Source organism: Alexandromys fortis, unplaced genomic scaffold (assembly GCF_014885135.2).
Source record: "Alexandromys fortis isolate MF-2015 unplaced genomic scaffold, M_Fortis_MF-2015_v1.1 scaffold_209, whole genome shotgun sequence".
NCBI lineage: Eukaryota > Metazoa > Chordata > Mammalia > Rodentia > Cricetidae > Alexandromys > Alexandromys fortis.
In genome coordinates, this window is record NW_026068090.1 from 2,032,537 (window position 1) to 2,057,759 (window position 25,223).

The 25,223-nt window shown below is 39.3% G+C and overlaps 1 protein-coding gene across 6 annotated transcripts in view; it reads right to left on the bottom strand.

The window, feature by feature from the left end:
* Window positions 1–25,223, bottom strand: part of Fam168a (family with sequence similarity 168 member A) — a 134,136-nt gene that overhangs the window by 52,513 nt on the left and 56,400 nt on the right. For all 6 annotated transcript variants that reach the window (XM_050122687.1, XM_050122684.1, XM_050122682.1 and 3 more), the window contains exon 2: window positions 8,417–8,504. In XM_050122687.1, coding sequence (XP_049978644.1) covers window positions 8,417–8,486 — 70 coding nt within the window. In that variant the 5' untranslated portion in view covers window positions 8,487–8,504. The remainder of the gene's footprint in view (window positions 1–8,416; window positions 8,505–25,223) is intronic.

The following is a 25,223-nucleotide window of genomic DNA, read 5'->3' on the forward strand; positions in this document are numbered from 1 at the left end:
TTTGCTTTTTCGAGACAGGGTTTCTCTGTGGTTTTGGAGCCTGTCCTGGAACTAGCTCTTGTAGACCAGGCTGGTCTTGAACTCACAGAGATCCGCCTGCCTCTGCCTCCCGAGTGCTGGGATTAAAGGTGTGTGCCACCACCGCCAGGCGGAAATTTTTTCAATAAAAATAAACAAACAAACAAACAAATAAATAAAAAATTTCTCTTATACCACAACGTCCCTGAATGTGCCTATGGTCCACTGTAGCATACATATCCTGAAAAGAAAGCCATATACATACTAGCCTAAGTAAAAATTATTTGGACCTAGGAAATAGTTCAGTGGGTAAAAAACTTGTCATGCAAGTATAAGGACTGAGTCTGGCTCCCCATCACTTATGTGTGGTGGTTTGAATGAGAATACCTCCATAGGCTCATATATTTGAATACTTGGTCCTTAACTGGTAGAACTATTTGAGAAGGGTTAGGAGATGTGGTCTTATTGGAGGAGATGTGTCGCTGGGGGTAAACTTTGAGGTTTCAAAAGCCCAAGCCATTTCCAGTTAGCTCTCTCTGTCTCATGGTTGTGTATCAAGATGCAAGCTCCAGCACCATGCCTTCCTGCCACCATGGTGCCCACCACCATGGTCATGAACTCCAAGCCTCTGAAACCTTAAGTCTCAAATTAATTATTTTATAAGTTGCCTTGTTCATGGTGTTTTATCAGAGCAATAAGAAAGCAACTAAAATACCATGTAAAAGCTGGGCACAGTAGTAAGATAGGATGCAGAGACAGAGAATCCCTAGAACCTTACACATCAGCAAGCCCGCCATATACGGTGCAGTGGCAAGCAACAAATAAGGTGGGAAGTAGACAGTGACACCTGACATTGTCCTCTGCCTTCCGTATATATGCTACGACATGCAAGCATCAGTATACACAGATATATACGTATCTGTTCCCCCCATACACACAAATTAAATAAAATTAAGTCTGGAGAGATGTTAATAGAGCAGTTAAGAGTGCTTGCTATTATATTTGCAGAGGACTGGAGGCTGGTTCCCAGAAGCCATGTTAAATGACTCATAACTGCCTTTAACTCCAATCCCAGGGTATCTCATGCCTTCTGATCTCCTCCAGCACCTGCACACCTGTAGCATACAGAAAAACATAAATATATAGATAAATAAAAACAAATCTTCTGAAAAAGTAAAAATAAATTCATTGCTTTGGACCTTCATCTATCTCTATATTTTCATTTTCTGTTGACACTCAGTCCAGAACACACACCAGACATCTGAGTGTTACTTGGATGCTTATACCATCCCAATATTTTTAAGAAGAGAAAGAGCCAGGTAGTTGTGGTGCATGCCTTTAAAACCAGCACTCAGGGGGTAGAGATAGGTGGATCACTATTAGTTCAGTGTCAGCCTGGTCTACACAGGAAATTCTAGGCCAGCCAGGACTATATAGAGAAACCCTGTTTCAAAAACAAACAAACAAACAAGTAAGCAAGCAAAGCACAAAAGAGAGACAGAGAGACAGAGAGAAAGGGCTAAGGAGGTGGCTAACAGTAAGTAAGAGCACTTACTAATGCCGGGCGATGGTGGCGCACGCCTTTAATCCCAGCACTTGGGAGGCAGAGGCAGGCGGATTTCTGTGAGTTCGTAGACCAGCCTGGTCTACAGAGCTAGTGCCAGGACAGGCTCCAAAGCCACAGAGAAACCCTGTCTCGAAAAACCAAAAAAAAAAAAAAAAAAAGAGCACTTACTAGTCTCACAGAAGACCAGGGTTCAGTTTCCAGCCCCCATATGGCAACTTACAACCTTCCGTAACCCCAATTCTAGGGTATCTAATGCCAGAAAAGAGACTCCAAGGGCACCAAGCAAACATGCAGTGCATATACAAGCATGTAGGCAAAACATTCATGCCCATCATAAAAATAAAAAATCTTTTTTTTTAAAGGAAAAAAAAAGTATATACAAATCTTAGCTGTAGAAGAAGCCACCCAGACCCAAATAATCACACAAAAACTGTATTAATTACAACACTCTTTGGCTAATGACTCAGGCATATTTCTAGCTAGCTTTTATATCTTGAATTAACCCACTTCCATTAACCTGTGTATTGGCAAAAGGCTGTGGCTAAAGGTTCTGGGTGTCTGTCTCCTTCAGCAGCTACATGGCGTCTCCTTGACTCTGCCTACTTTCTCTCTGTATCTCTTCCAGGCTGGCTATATTTTGCCCTGCTATAGGCCAAGGGAGCTTCTTTAATAACCAACGGTAATCAAACATACAGCATACAGAGGGGCATCCCATATCATTAGATACATTCTAAAATTGTATCAACAAACCTTTTCTGAAGCTTCTGGGGAAGAAAATCCTATCAAGAGCCACCATTAAGGTAAACGTAGGAGAAAGGTATTCAAGTGTCTGCTGCACTTACTGCCTGTCTTAGGTAGCCTGGGTTGACAAATTAAAAAAATACAGTAAGGTGAATTTCAACAACAGCACGGATTGTGATCTGAGAGTTTTAAGCTGAAATAAACCCTTTCCTCCCCAAGCTGCCCTTGGTTGTGATGTTTTATCACAGCAATAGAAATCTAGGACACTTGTCACGGCTGCTGTGGGAGGAGTACATCTTTAAGACGTACTTATGCTTGCTTACAACAAAAATGGACACGTACTAAAAATTTATAAAAAAAAAATCGAGTTAAAATCTTTATGTATCCTTTAGAAAAGATATAAATTACTTTAAATCACATGGCCTAAATTAAACTGTCATAATTTCTTTATCTGAAAAGTACTCTGAAATTTAAAATTGTTAATTATAAATAATACACATGTTACCTAGTATGTACTTGCAAAATGGCAATTAAAACTGACAGTCATTACTATCATCAGTAGTAAATATTTAATATACTCTACTGAGCAACTCATCTCACTTCAGTCCTTCATTTCCAGCCAATACAAGGAACGATAACTTGAAAATGTGTCTCCTGGACAAAACCTATACAAGTTGAATAAAGTATAACAAACATCTTATTCTCAGGCAAAGCAGATACTTAAGAAAGAAAATCCAATCCTTAAGAATCAAAAATGAGAGGAACCAAAGATCTCTGCGGGTCCAAGCATGAATCTGGGACCTCTGAGGGAGTAAGCCGGAGCTAGGTCCTCTGTGGGTCGGGGTGCAACCAAGTCTGGGAACTCTGAGGCAGTAGACCAGAGCCAGAGACCTTTGTAGGACCAACTCCAAGCCAAGGACCTCTGCAGGAGTGGATCCAGACCAGGATTTACAGAAACAGGAAAAAGTAGGCCTAAGGCAATGATCTCCACCTTGGGCTGGAGCAGGACTGAGGGAACAAATTCTACAGCAGTGGGACTGAACCAGTTATCTAGGCTTGGGAGTGGGAGCCGGAAGCCAATTCAGTCCAGGGCCACTGGCTGACCAGGATTGAACCAGCAACCTGGTCAAGAGCAGACAGGAGACAGCGAACTCCACGGGAACAGGTAAACCGGAGTAACCCCTGAGTGAGTGAGCTTGAGCCAGAGACCACTGAGGGTCTGGGCAAGAGTCTAGGACCTCCCAGGAACTAGGCATGAGCCAGGACCTCTATGGGTCCCCGGAGTTGTTCTGGGACATCAAACGGAATAGGCAGGAACCTGAAACGTCTGTGGGTCCAAACGTGAGTCTGGGACCTCTGAGGGGTAAGCCTGAGTAGAAAAGATGAGTAGAAAAGGTAAGAACACATGCAACACCACAAAGAGCAACATAACACCAGTAAAACTAAACACCCTACAACAGCAAGACCTGAACAACCAAATATGGATGAAGCAGAAGAAAATAACTTAAAAAATAACTTCAGGAGAATATTTGAAACTCTTAAAGAGGAAATGAGAAATTCCCTTAAAGAAATGGAGAAAAAGACAAACAAACAAACAAACAAAAAAAAAATGGAAGTCATCAGCAAATCCCTTAAAGAAAACCAAGGAAAAAAAATCAAACATATAAAAGAAATTATTCAAGACTTGAAAACAGAAATAGAGACAATAAAGAAAACACAAGCTGAGGGAATTATAGAAACAAAAATCATGAGAAAATGACCAGGAACCACAAATGCAAGCATGAACAGCAAAATACAAGAGATGGAAGAGAGAATCTCAAGTGCTGAAGATACAATAGAGGAAATAGACTCATCAGTTAAAGAAAACATTAAATCTAACAAAAGCTTAACCCAAAATATCCAGGAAATATGGGACACCATGAAAAGGCCAAATCTAAGAATAATAGGTATAGAAGAAGGAGAAGTTCAACTCAAAAGCACAAAAAATATATTTAACAAAATCATAGAAGAAAACTTTCCTAACCTAAAGAAAGATATACTAATAAAATACAAGAAGCTTACAAAATACCAAACAGACAAAAAAAAAAACGGTCCACTTGCCACATAATAATCAAAACACTAAACATACAAAAGAAAGAAAGAATATTAAGAGCTGCAAAAGAAAAAGGCCAAGTAACATATAAAGGTAGACCTATCAGAATTACACCTGACTTCTCATTGGAGGTCGTGGTCAAGCATTATGCAGACATTAAGAGACCATGGATGCCAGCCCAGACTACAATACCCAGTAAAACTTTCAATCACCACAGAAGGACAAAACAAGATAGTCCATGAAAAAATAAGATTTAACCAATAACTAGCCACAAACCCTAGATACTAGAAGAAAACTCCAACCTATGAAAGTTGGCTACATCAACAAAAACACAATTGACGGTCTCATAGCAGTAAATCCCAAAGAAGGGAAAAACACACAAATTAACACCATCAACAATGAAGTAAATTAACAGAAGATAGCAATCACTGGTCATTAACATCCCTTAATATAAATAGACTCAATTTACCTATAAAAAGGCACAGGCTAACAGACTGGATAAAAAAACAGAATCCATCCTTCTTCTGCATACAAGAAACACATCTCAACCTCAAAGACAGACATTAAAAAATATTCCAATTAGCCGGGCGGTGGTGGCGCATGCCTTTAATCCCAGCACTCGGGAGGCAGAGGCAGGCGGATATCTGTGAGTTCGAGACCAGCCTGGTCTACCTGGTCTACAAGAGTTAGTTCCAGGACAGGCTCCAAAACCACAGAGAAACCCTGTCTCGAAAAACAAAACAAAAAAAAAAAATCCAATTAAATGGTCCTAAAAACAAGTGAGTGTAGCTCTCCTAATATCAAAGAAAATAGACTTCAAACTAAAATCAATCAAAAAAGACAAAGAAGGTTATTTCATATTAGTCACAGGAAAAAAATCCATCAAGAAGAAATTTCAATACTGAACATCTATGCTACAAATTCAAGGGCACCCTCACATGTCAAAGAAACACTTTTTGTAAATAAAGTAAAGCCTTTTTTTTTTTTTTTTTTTAGATTTATTTTTGTACAGTGTTCTGTCTGCACATATGTCTGCAGGCCAGAAGAGGGCATCAGATCTCATTACAGATGGTTGTGAGCCACCATGTGGGTACTGGGAATTGAACTCAGGTCCTCTGGAAGAGCAGTCAGTGCTCTTAACCACTGAGCCATCTCTCCAGCCCCCAAGGAAACACTTCTAAAGCTTAAATCATACATTAAACCCCACATACGAATAGTGGGAGACTTCAACACTCCACTCTTACTACTGGACAGGTCAGTCAGACAAACAATGAACAGAGAAATAAGAGAACTAACAGATGTTATGACTCAAATGGACTTAATGAACATCTATAGAGTATTCCATCCTAACATAAAGAATATACCTTCTTCTCAGCACCTCATGGACCCTTTTAAAAAATTGACCACATAATCGGTAACAAAACAAACCTCAACAAATACAAAAAAATTGGAATAACCCAATGTATCTTATCAGATCACCATGCTTTAAAACTAGAAGTCAACAGCAATACAAATTCCAGAAAACCCACAAACACATGGAAATTAAACAGTGCTCACCTGAATCATCAATGGGTCAAGGAAGAAATAAAGGGAGAAGTTAAAGGCTTCCTAAAATTCAATGAAAATGATCACACAACATATCCAAATTTATGGGACAAAATGAATGCAGTGTTAAGAGGCAAGTTCATACCACTAAACATCTAAATAAAGAAGCTGGAAAAATCCCACACTAGTGAATTATCAGAACATTTGAAAACTTTAGAACAAAAAGAAGCAAACTCACCTAAGAGAACTAGATAGCAGGAAATAATCAAATTGAGAGCTGAAATCAACAAAATAAAAACATAGAAAACAATACAAAGAATCAAGGAGACAAAGAGTTGGTTCTTTGAGAAAAATCAACAAAATAGACAAACCTTTATCCAAACTAACCAAAAGGCAGAGAGAGAATATCTAAATTAACAAAATCAGAAATGAAAAGGAGGACATAACAACAGACATGGAGGAAATACAGAGGACCATCAGGTCATATTTCGAAAACCCGTACTCCACAAAATTGGAAAACTTAAAGGAAATGGACAATTTTCTGGATAAATATCACTTACCAAAATTAAATCTAGACCAGATAAGCAAATTAAACAGACCTATAACTGCTGAAGAAATAGAAACAGTCATAAAAAGTCTCCCAACCAAAAAAAGCCTAGGACCAGATGGTTTCAGCTCAGAATTCTATAAGACTTTCAAAGAAGAACTAATACCAATACTCCTCAAATTATTCCACACAATAGAAACAGAAGGAACATTGCCAAACTCTTTTTATGAGGCTACAATTACCCTGATACCCAAACCACAGAAAGACATTACTAAGAAAGAGAATTACAGACCAATCTCACTCATGAACATTGATGCAAAAATACTAAATAAAATACTGGCAAGTCGAATCCAAGAACACATCAGAACCATCATCCACCATGATCAAGTCAGCTTCATCCCACAGATGCAGGGATAGTTCAACATATGAAAATCTGTCAACGTAATCCACCATATAATCAAACTGAAAAATAAAAACCACATGATCATCTCATTAGATGCCGAAAAAGTTTTTGACAAAATACAACATCCCTTCATGATAAAGATCTTGGAGAGAGCAGGGATACAAGGAATATACCTAAACATAATTAAGGCAATATATAGCAAGCCAACAGCCAACATCAAACTAAATGATCCCACTGAAATCAGGAACAAGACAAGGTTGTCCACTCTCTCCATATCTATTCAATATAGTTCTTGAGGTCCTAGGTAGAGGAATAAGACACCAAAAGGAGATCAAGGGGATATAAATTGGAAAAGAAGAAGTCAAACTCTCACTGTTTGCTGATGATATGATAGTTTACATAAATGATCCCAAAAATTCTATCAAGGAACTTCTACAACTCATAAACACTTTCAGTAATGTAGCAGGATACAAGTTTAACCTTGGCTTCAAGGTAAATTTCTTGAGGAATAAGGCAAGATAGTCAGAGAATAATAGCATTCCAAACAAAAGAGCAACATATATAAAAACTTGAAGAAAAAAAAAAAGCTACACTGGAAGAGTTTTTAAAAAGATCAGTCTTCAAATCAGCTACTTGGGTTCAACTAACTAATTTTGAATTTGTGGTGTCCACTATGCCTGTGATTTTCTCACCTGTGAAACGGTGATAATGAGCTACACTGTATAGTGTTCACTTTAAAGTGAAAGTGAGGGCCCAGAGAGAGGGCCCAGCAGTTAAAGGAACTCGCTACAAAGCCTGACGACCTGAGTTTTATTCCCCAGAACCCACAATGTAGAAGGAGAGAACAAACTCCAAAAAGTTGTCCTCTGTCTTCAATGCCTGTATCAGAGTATGGAACACACATATAAATGCCATGCGTATACACACACACACACACACACACACACGCGCGTGCGCGCAAAATTAATTTTTAAATAAAGGTGAAATAAGACACTAAAGGCACCAACTACAGGCCAGAAACACAGCACGTGCACAGTAAGTGTTAACTTCCCTTTTGCTAATAATTCAATAACCTTTAACCAGAGAGTCACTTCTGCTGGTGGGCATGTTGGCACAACCCTTTAATCCCAGCACTCAGGAAGCAGAGGCTGGTAGATCTCTGTGAGTTCCAAGCCAAGCTGGTCTACATAATAGGTTCCAAGGTGGCCAGAGCTAAGAACTACATAGTGAAACTCTGTCTGTCACCTCTACTTTCATCACTACGGGACCCTAATTAAACACAACTTTCCCAACTTCTCAAGCTTTGCCAGGGCTTCGGGAGCTCGGGGGTAAATTGTAAGCCACTCAGCAAGTTAGAATCATTCATGGAAGAAGGGGTGAAAAAGAATAAAGGAAAAGAAAAAAAAAGAATAATGGGGGTAACACCAGCTAAATTCACTAAATAAATATAAGAAACTATCAAAGAATAATTGAAAACCAATAATCCATTATTATACCACTTACCAGTATAGGCCATGTTCTTAGGGTTGCCATAAGGAGCCCCAGGTTGCACGGGGCTGTAAACAGGGTTCATTGTGGAAGACTGAGGATCCTACAACAAAGACAAATAAAACAGCATTGATTATTAATTGCTCATTGCCTCTGACATCTCTAAAGTCATGCTCAAAAAGAAGCATCATGGTACAGGGGAAAAAAGACTAAACAGACTATAATACTTTTCCCATTTTACAGATGAAGAATGACAGGGCAGAGAAGTGATATAACTTGTTCACTGTCAACTCAGCCACTTTAGGCTGTCAGTTTAATATTAGTCCCAGTATCCCACAGAAAGTTTTTTTTTTTTTTTTTTTTTTTGGTTTTTCGAGACAGGGTTTCTCTGTGGTTTTGGAGCCTGTCCTGGAACTAGCTCTTGTAGACCAGGCTGGTCTCGAACTCACAGAGATCCGCCTGCCTCTGTCTCCTGAGTACTGGGATTAAAGGCGTGCGCCACCACCGCCCGGCCCCACAGAAAGTTCTTAAGGCATTGGCCAAATCACTTTTCCTCTTTGACTTCAACATTCTAATAATAAATGGATTAGTTAACCTCTGATGTTTGTTCTCTGTCTGTCTGTCTGTCTGTCTGTCTGTCTGTCTCTCTCTCTCTCTCTCTCTCTCTCTCTCTCTCTTCAAGACAAGGTTTCTCTGTGTAGTTTTGGATCTGCCTGCCCCTGCCTCCTGAGCACTGATCAAAGGTGTGTGCCACCACTGCTGGGCTGGTTCTAATGATGCTACTTCACAAGTTGGAAAACGTCATACTTTTTCAGTTTTATCAAGAGAGTCTGAGTATCTGGTAGTGAGCACTTAGCCTGCTAGAAGAAAGGAACAGCAACTGTTTGTCTGTCCCCCCCTTTTGCCTGTAGAAGATAAGATAAAAGCTACTAACAGCCTTAAAGGAAAAAAGGAGGAATTTTTATTACATCTATTTGTGTGCTCAGCTACAGCACTGTGTGAAGGTCAGAGGACAACCTGCAGAAGGATTTCTTCTTCCAGTATGTGCCCAGAGATCTGGCCACAAGCATCTCTACCTACAGAACCATCTTAATGGTCTCCAAAGGGTAAATTTGATGCCACTGAACATCCTAATGCAAATAAAATAAAATAAAATAAAAAAACAGAGCCAAGACTTCTTGCCAAATTTATTCAAGGGAAATAAATAAACTTGGAAATTTGTGTGCAATAACTATCACCGGCACAAGTGCTCTTAATGTCCTCAATGAAGGACATTTTCCATTCTGCTTAATGGAAAACCTGTTATTATGCTCTATTAACCAATTCGTCCCGTCTTCTTTAGAGAGCCATATCTTACACATAAACTGACACATGTTTGAATACGTGTCTCCAGAAATATTACTCACACTCCATAAAAATCAAACAATTCTCTCCTAACTAGATTTACATGATAGATGGGCAATTTTTTAGGTCATTAACTTCTGTTTCACCCCAGGAGAGGGAACAAGTTAGATGCTGAAGGCAGGCAGTGAACATGGGGCTTGGTGGCAACAGTGACTAATTAAGTCTGTCCAGGGTTCTGGAATGACAGGACACTAGGACCATCAGATAGACAAACAGGTAAATTTCATAATCTAGAACAATGCCAGGGTTAACAGCGTCAATACACTCATCTACAAGTTAAAGCTACAACTCGAGGATATATGTTAAAAGAAAGCATGTGTATTTTCAGCTCAATTTAGCAAAAACTATTTTCACAACCAGAGCTGAGAATTAACTCTGAGGCTAAACTTCCCTGCTAACTGTGAAGTAATAAACAGAGGTAAACAGTGTGTGACAACAGAGACGACTGCTTGAACATTTTCCCCAACTCGGACCTTCTCCTTAACCAGTTCTCTCCCTAACAAGTCAGTGTCGAGTAAGACTATTAAAATCTCCCGTGGCTTGAATAGTGGATACTATTATCCACTAAAAGGCACGTGTAAGAAACCTAATGGCCACCGTAACAATAGTAAGAGGTGCAATTTTTAAGACACCACGAGGGATCTGCTCTTATGAACGGATTAATCTGTTATACTGGGAGAGGATAAATGTGGTTTCTTGTACTCTTTCTTCTAACCTCTGGTTCTGTTCTTTCTGCTCTTCTACCACGGAATGGCACAGCAAGAAGACCCTTGCTAGACACCTGCACCTTGTAGCTGAATTTCCCACCTCCATACCCGTGAGCACATAAATTTCTTATTGTTATAAATTATCTAATCTGTTATAGCAGCATGAAATAGACTAAAACACAACTGGCCCTACAAACATCTGCACATTCTCCTACCTACAGAGAACACATTCTTTGCTGCTGATTGGACAAAATATGGAATGTTTTCATAATCAAAGAAACTTATCAGCTGTGAAACAGATCTCCTGCTGCTCCATAACAGGAGTCACAGACAGACACAGGAGACCACGACATGGACATAACAACATGAATTCAGTCCCAACCAGTAACTGGCAGAAGACATCTGCCAGGGTCTACTATTTGGAATAAACCAAGTATGGTGATACAAAGCTGTGGGACAAAGCTGTAATCCCACACTGAAAAAGCTAAGGCAGGAGGATTGCTGAGTTCAAGGCCCAGCCGGATACACGGTAAGATTCTGTCTCAAAAGTAAACAAACAAACAAACAAACAGTTAAAATAAGACTATTATAACCACTTCATGGAAACTGCTAAGATCAGAGTTCCTAGTTTGCAAGGGATTATCCTTTGCAATAGAATCTATATACTGCTCATGATTTCAGCAACAGTTCACAAGTTCTACTGTCAGGTAAATTCAGGTTCTACAATTACCACCTATCAAAGAAAACCACAGGCAAGTGTCCTAACCATTCTGAGTCTCAATTTCCTCTAGTCTCAGAATGAAAAAGAATACTATAAAAAAAGTTTTTCTTTGTTTTGATTTTGAGAGACAGAATTTCTATGTTAACAGCACTGGCTGTCCTGGAACTCTGAAGACCAGGCTGGCCTTGAACTCTCAGATCCACCTGCCTTTGCCTCCCAAGTGTTGGATTAAAGGCCTGTGCCACCACCACCCAGAAAAATTTACTCTTTTTAGGAATATAGTTCTGAGCCTAAAAAAACTATTCAAGCCGGGCTGTGGTGGCGCATGCCTTTAATCCCAGCACTCGGGAGGCAGAGGCAGGCGGATCTCTGTGAGTTCGAGGCCAGCCTGGTCTACAAGAGCTAGTTCCAGGACAGGAACCAAAAAGCTACGGAGAAACCCTGTCTCGAAAAAATCCCAAACAAAACAAAACAAAACAACCATATTCAATCATACAAATATCATCAAGTCTACAATCAAGATGTAAAGATTTTTATCACTTTCAACTATATCTTTTTGGTCAATCCCCATCTTACTCCCAGCTCCTGACAATAACACACCTATTTTTTGTTGTTGTAAGGATTTTCTTTATAGATTCAGAATCTACATATACAGTTCTTTCTTAAAGTTAGTTGGCTAACTGGTATTATTGTTATTTCAGATGAGATTAAAAGAATTACTGAGAAAAAACATAGTAATCATAAAATGGATCAAATTGTACATATTTGAATCTTCATCTTTTTAAAGATGGACAGTCTAAAGCAGTCTAATCCAGTATAATGTGTGCACCATGTGAGTGTGGGTGGTCACAGAAGTCAGAGGGCATAGAATCTCCTGGAACTAGAACTATAATTGTGAGCTGCTGGATGTGGTGCTGGGAACCAAAACCTGGATGTGGGTCCTCTGAAACAGCAGTAAGTGCTCCTAACTACTAAGCCATCTCTGTAGCCCCAATGTATCAGAACATTTGCTTAGCAACACAAGACTTTGGATTTGAGTTTGTGTATCACATATCCCTTCCCCAACTCTGCACTAAAAGGGGAGGAAAGGACAAATCTTACACCTGTGCTGGCTATTAAGCTTCTGAAATGCAGCTTGAGATAATAGGAGGGTTTTACTTTTATTTAGTAATTAAATGTTGACATTTATTCAGAATAGTATTTTACTCAGAAATTTTTTAAAGATTTATTTATTATGTATACAACATTCCTTCCATGTATGCTTGCAGGCCAGAGGAGGGCACCAGATCTCATTACAGATGGTTGTGAGCCACCATGTGGGTGCTGGGAATTGAACTCAGGACCTCTGGAAGAGCAGTCAGTGCTCTTAACCTCTGAGCCATCTCTCCAGCCCCAGAAAATATTTTTTTATGGATATATTTTACAAAGGTAGCATTCTACCATACTTGAAAGGTTCCTTATACATCTAAATGTTTTCCACTGTATTACTTCTTAAACTACAATTAATGAATTCAAGAGTTTGAAGTAACCCCATTTAGCTAAATGAACTGATTCTATTTTACAATAGAAAATTAGTCTGAGAAAGAGCAAGTGAACTGTGCAAGACCACAAAGCAAACAGGAGGTGGAGTTTAGACCAGCACCCAAAAGGATCAAAGACTGAAGAGCTAAAAATATAAATCCTTAGAAGTGAGGAAGGAAGACGGTGAATGCAGCTTCATAATCTCTGATTGACAATCATCTTCCAGAAGTGCTATGATAGCAAGAAAAGGTAGGAGGGGGACTGAAGTGGATTTAAGTAAATGGTTTAATTTTGTTGTTGTTGTTATTATTATTATTATTATTGTTTTTCCCAGAGAAACCACAAGCCAGTGTGGTGGCAAAATCCTGCAATCCCAAGTAACTCAAGAAACTGAGGCAAGAGAATCTCAAGTTCCAGGCTAGACTGGGCTACATATATAATATGACCCTGTGTTCAGAACAATATAAAAGTCAGGTCTGACAGTGCAGGACTATAGTTTCATCTACTAGGGAATGAGTAGGATCACAAGCCAGTCTGGACTACAGTGCAAATTCATTCATTGCCAGTTCTAGCAATTTAATGAGACCAAATCTCAGAAAGTAAAATAGAGGGCTGGGGATATGGCTCAGTGGTAGACAGAATACTTGCCTGCCTTGCTTGATGCCCCAGGTTCCATCTCTGTACTATGAACAAAACAAGGACACATCAAGAAAAACAATCAGACAAGTTACAGGATGAAATTGCCTTTTTCTTTGAAACAGGGTCTCAGGTACTCCAGGCTTGCCAGTCTCATAGAGCCTGTGCAGAATAACCTTGACCTTCTGATCGTCCAGCCTCTATAACCCAAGTGTTAGAATAACAGGTATGTACCACCATACCTGGCTCTCAAATTGCAGATTTAATACAAGATTTGCATTTAGAATGTGCAAAAAATGTATATAGCTCAATAGTTAAAAAAATTTCATATCCTAATTTTTAAATGTATTTATATGAATGAATGTTTGCCTGCATGCCTGGTGCCTGCAGAGGTCAGAAGACATTGGCTCTCCAGGTACTGGAGTTAAGTATGAAAAGATGCAAAGCAAAATCACACTGAGGAGCTGGATATGGCTCAGTAGTTAAGAGCACTGGCAGAGAACTTCCAGAGGTTTTAAGTTCAATTCCCAGCAACCATATGGTAGCTCACAACCATCTGTAATAAGATCTGGTGCCCTCTCCTGGCCTGCAGGCAGAATACTGTATACATAATAAATAAGTAAAATAAAGAAATATTAAAGAATCGCACTGAGCCGACACATCAACTAGGATGCTGCACTAAAAAAGAAAGGCAGTAGGGTGGGAACACGACTCAGCTGGTAGAGTGTCCAACATGCAGGAAGCCTTGGGCACCACATAAACTGGGTATATGTTATACAGTAGTGCCTTACAAACTGAAGGGAAGAAGAGAGAGGTTCATGGGACTATGGAAGTAAGCAAACTTTACTTGTTTGGGAAAATAAGAATTTGCAAAATTCACAAGAGCTCTCTCAAGAGTTTCAGAGCAGTAAACAACTGGTGAGAGAGGGGAATGACTAACCAAGCTGCAGAAAGGCATCTCTGAGAGGTTCCTGCACACTGTGCAAAGAAGTCCACAGACATAGTTGTCCTGAACTGTCACTGGTACGGAGGTGGGCTTTTTAGTGATACAACTGTCTCTGACTCTCCCACTTCTGTCAGTACCTCCTCACCTATACTCTAAGTAATACCAATAAACTCTGATTTACCAACTTCAATTCTGATGCAAATCACTAATCTTTTTTCCCCGTTTTATTTTGTGTACATTGGTGTTTTTTCCTTTGTGTACATCTGTGTGAAGGTGTCAGATGTTTGAGTTACAAACAGTTGTTAGCTGTCATGCGGGCGCTGGGATTTGAACCTGGGTCCTCTGGAAGAGCATTCAGTGCTCTCAACCGCTGAGCCATCTCTCCAGGCCTGCAAATCGCTAATTCGTTCTGTAATGAGTTCCTCATCTGGGATGAGTAGATGTACCATGTCTCTCCAGAAAAAGTTTGCCCTACAAGTGTGATGGCATGTTGTTTTTCCAGCACTCAGGAGGTAGAGACAGGATTAATAATTCAAGGTCAATATCTATTACAAAGTAAATTCGAAGCTAACCTGGGCCACAGACACTAGCTATAGGTATGTTGGCAAATTTATAATCCCATTCTGTTGGAGGAGGGGGCCACTTGTCGGTTCCTGGCCACCTGGCTAGCTTGGACTTGAAATAATCACACAGAAACTGTATTAATTAAATCACTGCATGGTCCATTAGCTCTAACTTCTTATTGGCTAACTCTTACATATTATTTAATCAATTTCTATTAATCTGTATATCACCACGAGGTCGTGGCCTTCCAGCAAAGTTTCAGCATGTCTATTTCCAGCGGTGGCTCCGTGGCGTCTCCCCGGCTCTGCCTTCCTCCTCCCATGCTATAGTCCAAGGCAGTTCTTTATTCATAAACCAATAAAAGCAACACGTAGACAGAAGGACCCGCCACACCAGTCCTCAGGAAGAACCCTGAGAATTTTGAGTTCAAGACCAGCCTGAGCTACACAGTGAGCCCATCTTGAACAAACAAATAAAAAAATATAAAAATATCACTATACTTTGATATACATGTTTTTAGGACAGAGTAACCCAGAATGGTATGAAACTTGAAGCAGTCCTTCTATTTCAGCCTCCCAATTGATGAAATTTATAGTTTTTCTTAGACATAGAATAGACAAGTATAATAAAGACCTGCAAAATCTTTGACATGGTATTCAAGAGCCTTTAGCTCTAACTTGAAGCTTAGAAAACTAAAAATTTAAGTTCCCAAAGAGACCTGGTACTCAGTTTAAGCATCACTGCCCTAGACTTGCTTTATTTTTTAAATTTATATGTATGTGTGTGTGAATATTTGTATATACATGATGGTGCTCTCAGAGGGCACAAGAAGGTGTTATGTCCCTAGAGCTGGAATTACAAGTGAGTGTGAGTTCTTTTTTTTTTTAATTTTTTTTAGAAATATTTATTTATTTATTTATTCATTATGTATACAATATTCTGTCTGTGTGTATGTCTGCAGGCCAGATGAGGGCACCAGACTTCATTACAGATGGTTGTGAACCACCATGTGGTTGCTGGGAATTGAACTCAGAACCTTTGGAAGAGCAGGCAATGCTCTTAACCACTGAGCCATCTCTCCAGCCCCTTGAGTGTGAGTTCTTGATATGGGTGCTGGAAATTTAGCTCTAATCCTCTGGAAGAGCAGCAGATATGATTAACCATTGAGCCATTTCTCCAGCTCCTGACTTTCTTCTTCCATGCAAGGTTTCTGATATAAGCTTGATAAGAAATACAGCCGTGAATAAGAACAAAGATTCTTGTTTTTATATTCTAGTTGGGAAGGGAATATAGGATTTTTTAATTAAAATCTAATGTATATAAGATGGTTATAGGTGCTATTGAGAAACCAAAAATAGGCGAGGAGTCCTTAGGACCGAGGCCGCATTTTAAATATGACAGGAAAAGGAAGTACTGAGTGACTTTTGAGCAAACCTGATCTGAAGGACCAAGTCATGTCAGAATCTAACAGGAGTTGTCCAAAAATTAAAAACAGCAAATTAAAACTCCTTGAAGTGGAAGTATGTTTGAGATATAGCTTGGAGGCTGAACGGTCAGATAGAGAGAGTACAGGAAGAATAGGAATTAAATCAAGGCAGGCTCTTACAGGCCAATAATTTAGTTTTTAGTCCAAAGATGGTATGATGGTTAGTTTTGTTTCAATTTGACTGGATTAAGAAACACCCAGAGGGTTGATGAGATGGCTCAGCGGTAACAGCACTTGCTGCACAACTAATGACTTGAGTTTATTCAGTCCCAGGCCCCACAGAAAAGTAGAAGAGAGCCAGCTTGGCAGAGTAGTCCTCTGACTCCCACACACCCTGCAGCATGAGCATGCACACACGCGACAGTAAGCAACAAAAATAGCTAGAAACGTGGTAAATATCATTTAAATTATGACTTTTTAAAAAAGATTCATTTTATATGTATGAGTGTTTTGCCTGCATATTTATGTATGTGTGCCTGGTATCCAGATGTCAGAAGATGACATCAGATCCTCTTGGAGGAGGCCACTTGTTCATTCTGCCCACCCAAAACCGAAATAATCACACAGAAACTGTATTAATTAAACCACTACTTGGCCTATTAGCTCTAGCTTCTTATTGGCTAATTTTTATATTAATTTAACCCATTTCTATTAATCTGTATATCACCATGAGGTTGTGGCCTACCAGCAAAGTTTCAGAACGTCTAGCTCCAGCAGCTCCATGACATCGCCCCGACTCTGCCTTCTTTCTCCCAGCATTCAGTCCAGTTCTCCCCCCCCCCCCCGTCTACCTAAGTTCTGCCCTACCAACAGGCCAAGGCAGTTTCTTTATTCATTAACCAATAAGAGTAACACATAGACAGAAGGACCTCCCACACCATTTCCCCTCTTCTGTTTAAACAAAAAGGAAGGCTTTAACTGTAATATAGTAAAATTACATATAACAACCATTTCAGCCCTGAGCCACATACTTTTTATGCACGAAAAAAATAAACCTATACTTAAATTTTTAAAATTACAATCTATTTGTGGAGGGGAGAGGCATATGTCACTGCATGAATGTGGAAGTCAGAGGAAAACTTAAGTCAGTTCTTTCTTTCCACCTTGTAGATTCTAAACCACCTCACTGACCCAAAATCCTGTACCTTTTAAATTAATTTACTCCGTGCATTTTCTTTTACATTTATTTATTCCTCATTTGGTGAATTTTCCACCTCCCATGTGGCCAGCTAAATCCACTAAAACCTGAGAGAGCTTGAAAAGAAATTGTAGACACAAAAATACAGAGTTTAACACAGCTTCTTGCTGTTTGCTAGTGGCGTGCCTCAGCTCCTTTAAGAGAGGTTTTCCTGATTCAGCCATAGCAGAAAAAAAGCCGTGCAGTTTTAAAACGCAGCTTCTTGGGTCATTCCACTACTGCAAACACTGGCTATGGAGCATTTGAATGACATTATCGGCTCGGGATCGGGAGGAAAGTGGCTCTGCACTCCCCACCTGGGCAGGCAGTGGGATCAGGTCTACTAAGCGTGCACAAGGAGGAGAGCATGGCGGGGATTCCTGCCGCCATAGACAGAGATATTTCCAAGCTGCACAGTGCTCTGCATGGCAGATTTAGCTATTACTCAGATAAAAAGGGTTTATGTGCTGCACGCTCGTTCTCAGAGTTAAATTGCTGAGCGTGGCTCCTACCTAGCAGCTCCAGAGCAAGCAGAAATGGTACGCCCACCATTCTGAAATTAGAGAGAGGTGGAGCCAGCATCCAGAGCAGCTGCAACCAAGCTGCTTAGCATTTTAGAAGCTCTTCTAGACAGTAGAGAATTACAGATAATGCAGTAAGGACAGATTCAGACATAAAAGAACAATGGGTCACAGTGTTGGATAATGTATATAGGCTTGGGAAAGAGAAGAAAAAGAGTATAGAGAGTTGAAAAAGAAGTAACAAAAAAGTCTTTAAAGGACAGAGTACAGACAGTCATAGATTAAAAGGAGTAAAGAAAAATAAGCCACATAAAGATGGAAAATTCACAGAGAGTCTGGATTATGTATATTATTGTCTTTTCTTTGATTTTTTTTGACTGTGAATGAGCTAAGTACAGAGAGACATTTCATTGTGAGGGCTGCTATGTTAAACCAGCATGTATATTATAAAGGTACCATGACTTTCAAATTTGGGTCTAAGGATATGCTGCTTTGGAAAAGTTCTTCTCTTGTTTCCACAGAATATGAGAACCTGTGGTTTGCTTCCAGACCAATATGGTTTCATTGAACAAGAACCCCTGAAAGGTTGCTGTAAACACCCCGCAAAGAAAACACTTGGCCCAACTGCTGACTGAGATGAACCTAGCACACTGGATACACCATAAAAGTCCTGATTAACAGCACACCCAAACAGCAGGAAGTAGTATGGACAGAACTATGCCCATATTCCCAAATATTGTTTTTAATTGTTTGCTTACATTTAAAGGGGGATATGCTATAGAGATGAATAATATGCTTTGTTATGGATCTTGGTTTATTGATACAAATTTAAGGTAAATTTTGTTATACTGCATATGTATATTTCTGTCCTTGTTTAAAGTATTGTGTTTATGTAGTTCATCTAAAAATGTAATGTATAATTAAGAAATATAGGTTAATAGTCATCTATAATAGTCAAAATTCTAGTCATGTTAGTTAGGTTTTCTAGATATATACAGAGATATTACAGTTAGTTAGGTATTCTTCAAATCTTTCAGAGACCTCCAGAATATGGCATTTAAATGTTTTAAAAATTTAGGACTTTTCATGACAGTGAGACACATCTGCTCCTGGCAGCACCAATCTGCTTCAAGAGGAAGATGGGCATAAAGAGGCTCTTTATGGAGTTTGTTAGATGAACTGGACATGCAGGATTCACAGAGAAGTGGCTGCTGAACTTGCCTAAGGTGAGACGATCCTTCAGGGTTCCTGCTTCATGAAAGAGTCCGCTAGACATTCTACAGGACACAGAGAACTGTGAAAGACAAACTGGCAGTATAGGTGGAAACTGTCTTTGAAATTTCCTGCTCATGGAAAAGTCTGCTGGATACTATGGGCCTGTAGGCTGAAGGTAGATTCCCAAAGAAGAATTTGGGTGACTATCCAGGCAGAAAGATGTCTCTGTCAATTCTAGAGTTTTAGAAGTTGTTAACAATGCACTTTCTGTTTACTTAGGTAATATTATATCCTTCTGAAGTTTGATGGAATTGAAGAATAGATAGAAATAATATCGTTTTCCTTAGTTATAAAAGATAAAGTAGATATAAATATTGTAACTGTAATTCTTGCCTGATAACTGTTTTGTTACATGCAATTTTACTATGTTAAAGTTAAAAACTTTATTATTTAAACAGAAAAGTGGAAATGGTGTGGGAGGTCCTTCTGTCTATGGGTTGTTTTATTGGCTAATGAAAAGAAACTGCCTTGGCCTGTTGATAGGGCAGAGCTTAGGTAGGTGGGGAAAACGGGGCTGAATGCTGGGAGAAGGAAGGCAGAGTCAGGAGACGCTATGGAGCCGCCACTAGAGTCAGACATGCCAGAACTTTGCTGGTAGGCCACAACCTATTAATAGATTAATAGAAATGGGTTAAATTAAGATGTTAGAGTTAGTCAATAAGAAGCTGGAGCTAATGGGCCAAGGGGTGGTTTAATTTATACAGTTTCTGTGTGATGATTTTGATTCTGGGCGGCTCTTTGTAACTCATTCATTTGTTTGTTTTGTATGGGGTTGCAAGTGCATGTGTATATGTGGAAGTCAGAGAACAGCCTGTGGGCGTCTGGCTCTTTCTCTCCAGCATGTGAGCTCTGAGGACTGAACTCAAATCGTCAAGTTTGACAACAAGCACCTTTACCCACTAAACCATCTAGCTGGCTGGCTCCAAATCCTGTACTTTTAAGTCATTTTTGATTCAGATTTCTGTCTTATGTAGCTAAACTTAATCCTACTTAGTAAGAGGAATCCTACTAAATGAGAGGAAGAGGGAAAGGTTTCAAAAGAATGTCATTTGATCTGTTTTTGATGGACGACAGGACTACATGGAAAAGAAAGACTATTTGTGAAATTACACAAGATGTTCACACTATTGAGTAGTTCTGTAGTGTACAGACTCTGAAGGAAATCATGACAAAAGACATTAACATTCATATCCCCACTTCTTAGCTGTGCCTACCCAGATCTTAGGAGATCTGAAAGACCAGACCAGCTTGGCTACATGACATTATGACCCAGAGCTCTTGAAGGGTTCTAGTATACTGCAGTTGTTAGTCTGATTCTATTCTCTCTGCATCACTTCACACACAGAGATCAAATAACTGTATGTGTTTTATATTTACTACTAAATTCTTAGAAAAAAGCCTTCCATAAAAACATATTTGTTGGGGCTGGAGAGATGGTTCAGTGGTTAAGGGCACTGGCTGCTCTTCTAGAGGTCCTGAGTTCACGTCCCAGAACCCACATGGTGTTAACCATCTTTATAGGATTGGATGCTCTCTTTCTGGCATGCAGTTATACATGCAGAGCACTCATATATAAAACATGTGTATATGTGTATGTGTTTGCTGAGGGGGTGGATGAATAAAAATAAACCTTTTTTTGGAATTTAATGACTCAATTTTATTTTTTTTGTTTGTCTCTCTATCTGTTTTGAGGCAGGGTTTTGCTATGTAGGCCTGGCTAGCCTGGAACTCAATATATAAAGCAGAGTGGCCTTAAACTCACAGATCGCTACCAGTGTCTGCCTCCCAAGTGCTATGGTTACAGGCATGTGCCATGACACATGGCTTCAATTTCATTTTAGACATTAACCTTTTCCTTACTAAATTGAAGAAAACTCAGTTCCAGTAGTTTTTTCTCCTTAATTCTATCAGCATGTTTCACAAAGAAGCCCAGATTATATAGTGACTGTCTATTTCTATTGTTTTGCCAAATGTAATCAGACTACACATTACATTTCTGAATTTTAAAATTCTGTACACAGTATTTCACTTTAGAAAGTGCTCCAATTTTTAAAAGGTGAAATGGAGAATTCTAACTACTAAAAATCTGCAAAAGGACCTCAGTATGGGAACAACTTTTATAGTTAACAGAAAGAAAGATCTTTTCATGCAAAAGCTCAAAAACTGGCTTTTGTGCATGGCTAATGCTACAGACATGGATAAGTGCAGAGAAAAGAGGATCACCAGGGTTTGCTGGCCACCAGTCTAGTTCCAGGTCCAATGAGGAAACCTGCCTCAAAAGAATAAAAGAGCGAATAAAAGATCGGAATACGTCTGGTTTCCATACACATGCAGGAAAAGGGGACACCACTAACTGTTTATCTAGCAAATGCTTTTACAAATAATACAAAATGTGGGTTTTTGGCTTTTTTAACAGTATGAACAAATTTTATAGAGAGCCTCTCTAAATACAGAATTAATTATTCATTAGAACAAAAACAGCCCGGTAAGGACACTGCTGCCAAACATGACAAGCTGAATTTGATCAAAGGAACCCTCTGGTGTAAAGAGAGAACCAATTCCTGAAAGTTGTCCTCTAACCTTCACACATGTATCATAGTGTGCACATTCACATACAAAGTAAATAAATACAGAAAGATAAATGGCACAGAAGCACTTGAGATTTACTATGTGTCAGTTCTTCTGTTGAAACGAGTTCATCTTTTATTGGGGAATGTATATAAGAAGACTTACTATAATATAGTTTCTGCAATAAGGCACAGTGCTTGTAACTCAGATGTCATTTTCCTTGGTGGAAGGATCAAGAAAAGTTTCCACGGTGCAGCATTTTGAGCTTGTTAAACAAATACAAGAGTTAATAATAATCTTTTCGCAGATAACTTTAAAAAAAAAAAGAGTTCAGTTCAGTACCCCATTTTTTAATTGGGTTATTTAGAATTTTAATGTTGAGTTTCTTAAGTTCTTTATATATTTTGAAGATCAAACCTTTGTCTGATGTGGGATTGGTGAAGATCTTCTCCCATTCAGAAGGTTGCCTTTTTGTCTTAACAACTGTGTCCTTTGCTTTACAGAAGCTTCTCAGTTTCAGGAGGTCCCATTTATTCATTGTGGCTCTTATTATCTGTACTACTGGGGTTATACATACGAAGTGGTCTTCTATGCCCATGTATTGCAGGCTACTTCCCATTTTCTCTTCTATCAGGTTCAGTGTAATGGGATTTATATTGAGGTCTTTAATCCATTTGGACTTGAGTTTTGTGCATGGTGATGGATATGGATCTACTTTCATTCTTCTACAGGTTGACATCCAGTTGTGCCAGCACCATTTGTTGAAGATGCTTTCTCTCTTCCATTGTATATAATTTTAGTTCCTTTATAGAAAATCAGGTGTTCATAGGTTTGTGGATTAACATCCAGGTCTTCAATTCTATTCCATTGGTCAACGTCTCTGTTTTTATGCCAATACCAAGCTGTTTTCATTACTGTGGCTCTGTAATAGAGTTTGATGTCAGGGATGGTAATGCCTCCGGGAGTTCCTTTATTGTATAGGACTGTTTTGGCTATTCTGGGTTTTTTTTTTTTTCCATATAAAGTTGATTATTCTTCTTTCAAGGTCTGTGAAGAATTTTGATGGGATTTTGATGGGGATTACATTGAATCTATAGATTGCCTTTGGTAGAATTGCCATTTTTACTATGTTGATCCTCCCAATCCAAGAGCAAGGGAGATCCTTCCATTTTCTGATATCCTCTTCAATTTCTGCTTTAAAGACTTAAAGTTCTTGTCAAATAGATCTTTCACTTCCTTGGTTAGTGTTAACCCAAGATACTTTATGCTATTTGTGGCTATCGTGAAAGGTGATGCTTCTCTGAATTCCCTCTCTGCATTCTTACCCTTAGTGTATAGGAGGGCAACTGATTTTTTTTCTTTTTGAGTTGATCTTGTATCCTACCACATCACTGAAGGTATTTATCAGCTGTAGGAGTTCTCTGGTAGAGTTTTTGGGGTCACTTATGTACACTATCATATCATCTACAAATAACAAAAGTTTGACTTCTTCCTTTCCAATTCAAATCCCCTTGATCTCCTTATGTTGTCTTATTGCTATTGCTAGAACTTCAAGAAGTATGCCGAAGAGATATGGAGATTACCTTGTTCCTAATTTTAGTGGAATCGCTTTGAGTTTCTCTCCATTTAATTTGATATTAGCTGTCGGCTTGCTGTAAATAGCTTTTATTATATTTAGGTATGACTCTTGTATCCCTAATCTCTCCAAGACCTTTATCATAAAGGGGTGTTGAATTTTTGTCAAATGCGTTTTCAGCATCTAATAAAATGATCATATGGTTTTTTCTTTCAGTTTATTTATATGATGAATTACATTGACAGATTTTTGTATGTTGAACCAGCCCTGCATCTCTGTTATGAAGCCTACTTGATCATAAGGGATGATTTTTTTGATGTGTTCTTGGATTCGGTTTACCAGTATTTTATTGAGAATTTTTCCATTGGTGTTCATGAGTGAGATTTTTCTGTAATTCTCTTTCTTGGTTGAGTCTTTGTGTGGTTTTGGTATCAGGGTAACTGTAGCTTCATAAAAAGAGTTTGGAATGACTCTTCTGTTTCTATTATGTGGAACACATTAAGGAGTAACAGAAGACTTTCAAATAGCCAAAAGATACTTAAGGACATGTTCAACTTCCTTAGCTATCAGGAAAATGCAAATCAAAACTACTTTGAGATATCATCTTACACCTGTCAGAATGGCTAAAATCAAAAACACCAATGATAGCCTATGCTGGAGAGGATGTGACGTAAGGGGAACACCCATCCATTGTTGGTGGGAATGCAAACTTGTACAACCACTTTGGAAATCAGTGTGGTGGTTTCTCAGAATATTAGGAATCAACCTACCTCAGGATCTAGCAATACCACTTTTGGGAGTATACCCAAGAGATGCCCAATCATACTATAAAAGCATTTGTTCAACTATGTTCATAGCAGCATTATTTGTAATAGCTAGAACCTGGAAACAACCTAGATGCCGCTCAATGGAAGAATGGATAAAGAAAGTGTGGCACATCTACATATTAGAGTACTACTCTGCAGTAAAAAACAATGACATCTTGAATTTTCATGCAAGGGGATGAAAGTAGAAAACACTATCCTGAGTGAGATAACCCAGACTCAAAAATATGAATATGATATGTACTCACTCATTAGTGGATTCCAGCCACAAAGGACACGGAGCCTATAGTTCGCAATCCTAGAGAAGCTAAGTAATAAGGTGAACCCAAAGAAAAACATATATAGATCCTCCTGGAAACTGGAAGCAGACAAGATCGCCAGGCATAAGTTGGGAGCATGCGGGTGGCGATGGGGTGGGGGGAAGGAGAGAAGGGGCGAGAGAAGGGAGAAGGGGAGGATTGGGGAGAGCTTGGGGGAGTGGGATGGTTGAGATGGAGGAAGGAGAGATATGGGAGCAGGGAGGAAGATATTTTAATTAAGGGAGGCACTGTGGGGTTGGCAAGAGGCTTGACTCTAGAGCGGGTCCCAGATGTCCACAGGGATATTCCCAGCTAGGACCCTGGGCAGTGGAGGAGAGGGTGCCTGAACTGGACTTGTCCTGTAGTCAGACTGATGACTATCTTGAATATCACCATAGAACCTTCATCTGGCAGCAGATGGAGATAGAGACAGAGACCCACATGGGAGTATGGAACTGAGCTCCCAAGGTCCATTTGAAGAGCAGAAGGAAGTCAGGAACACGAGAGGTTGATCCACCCACTGAGACAGTGTGCCTGAACTAATGGGAGCTCACCAAAGCCAGCTGGACTGGGACTGAACGAGTATGTGATCAAACT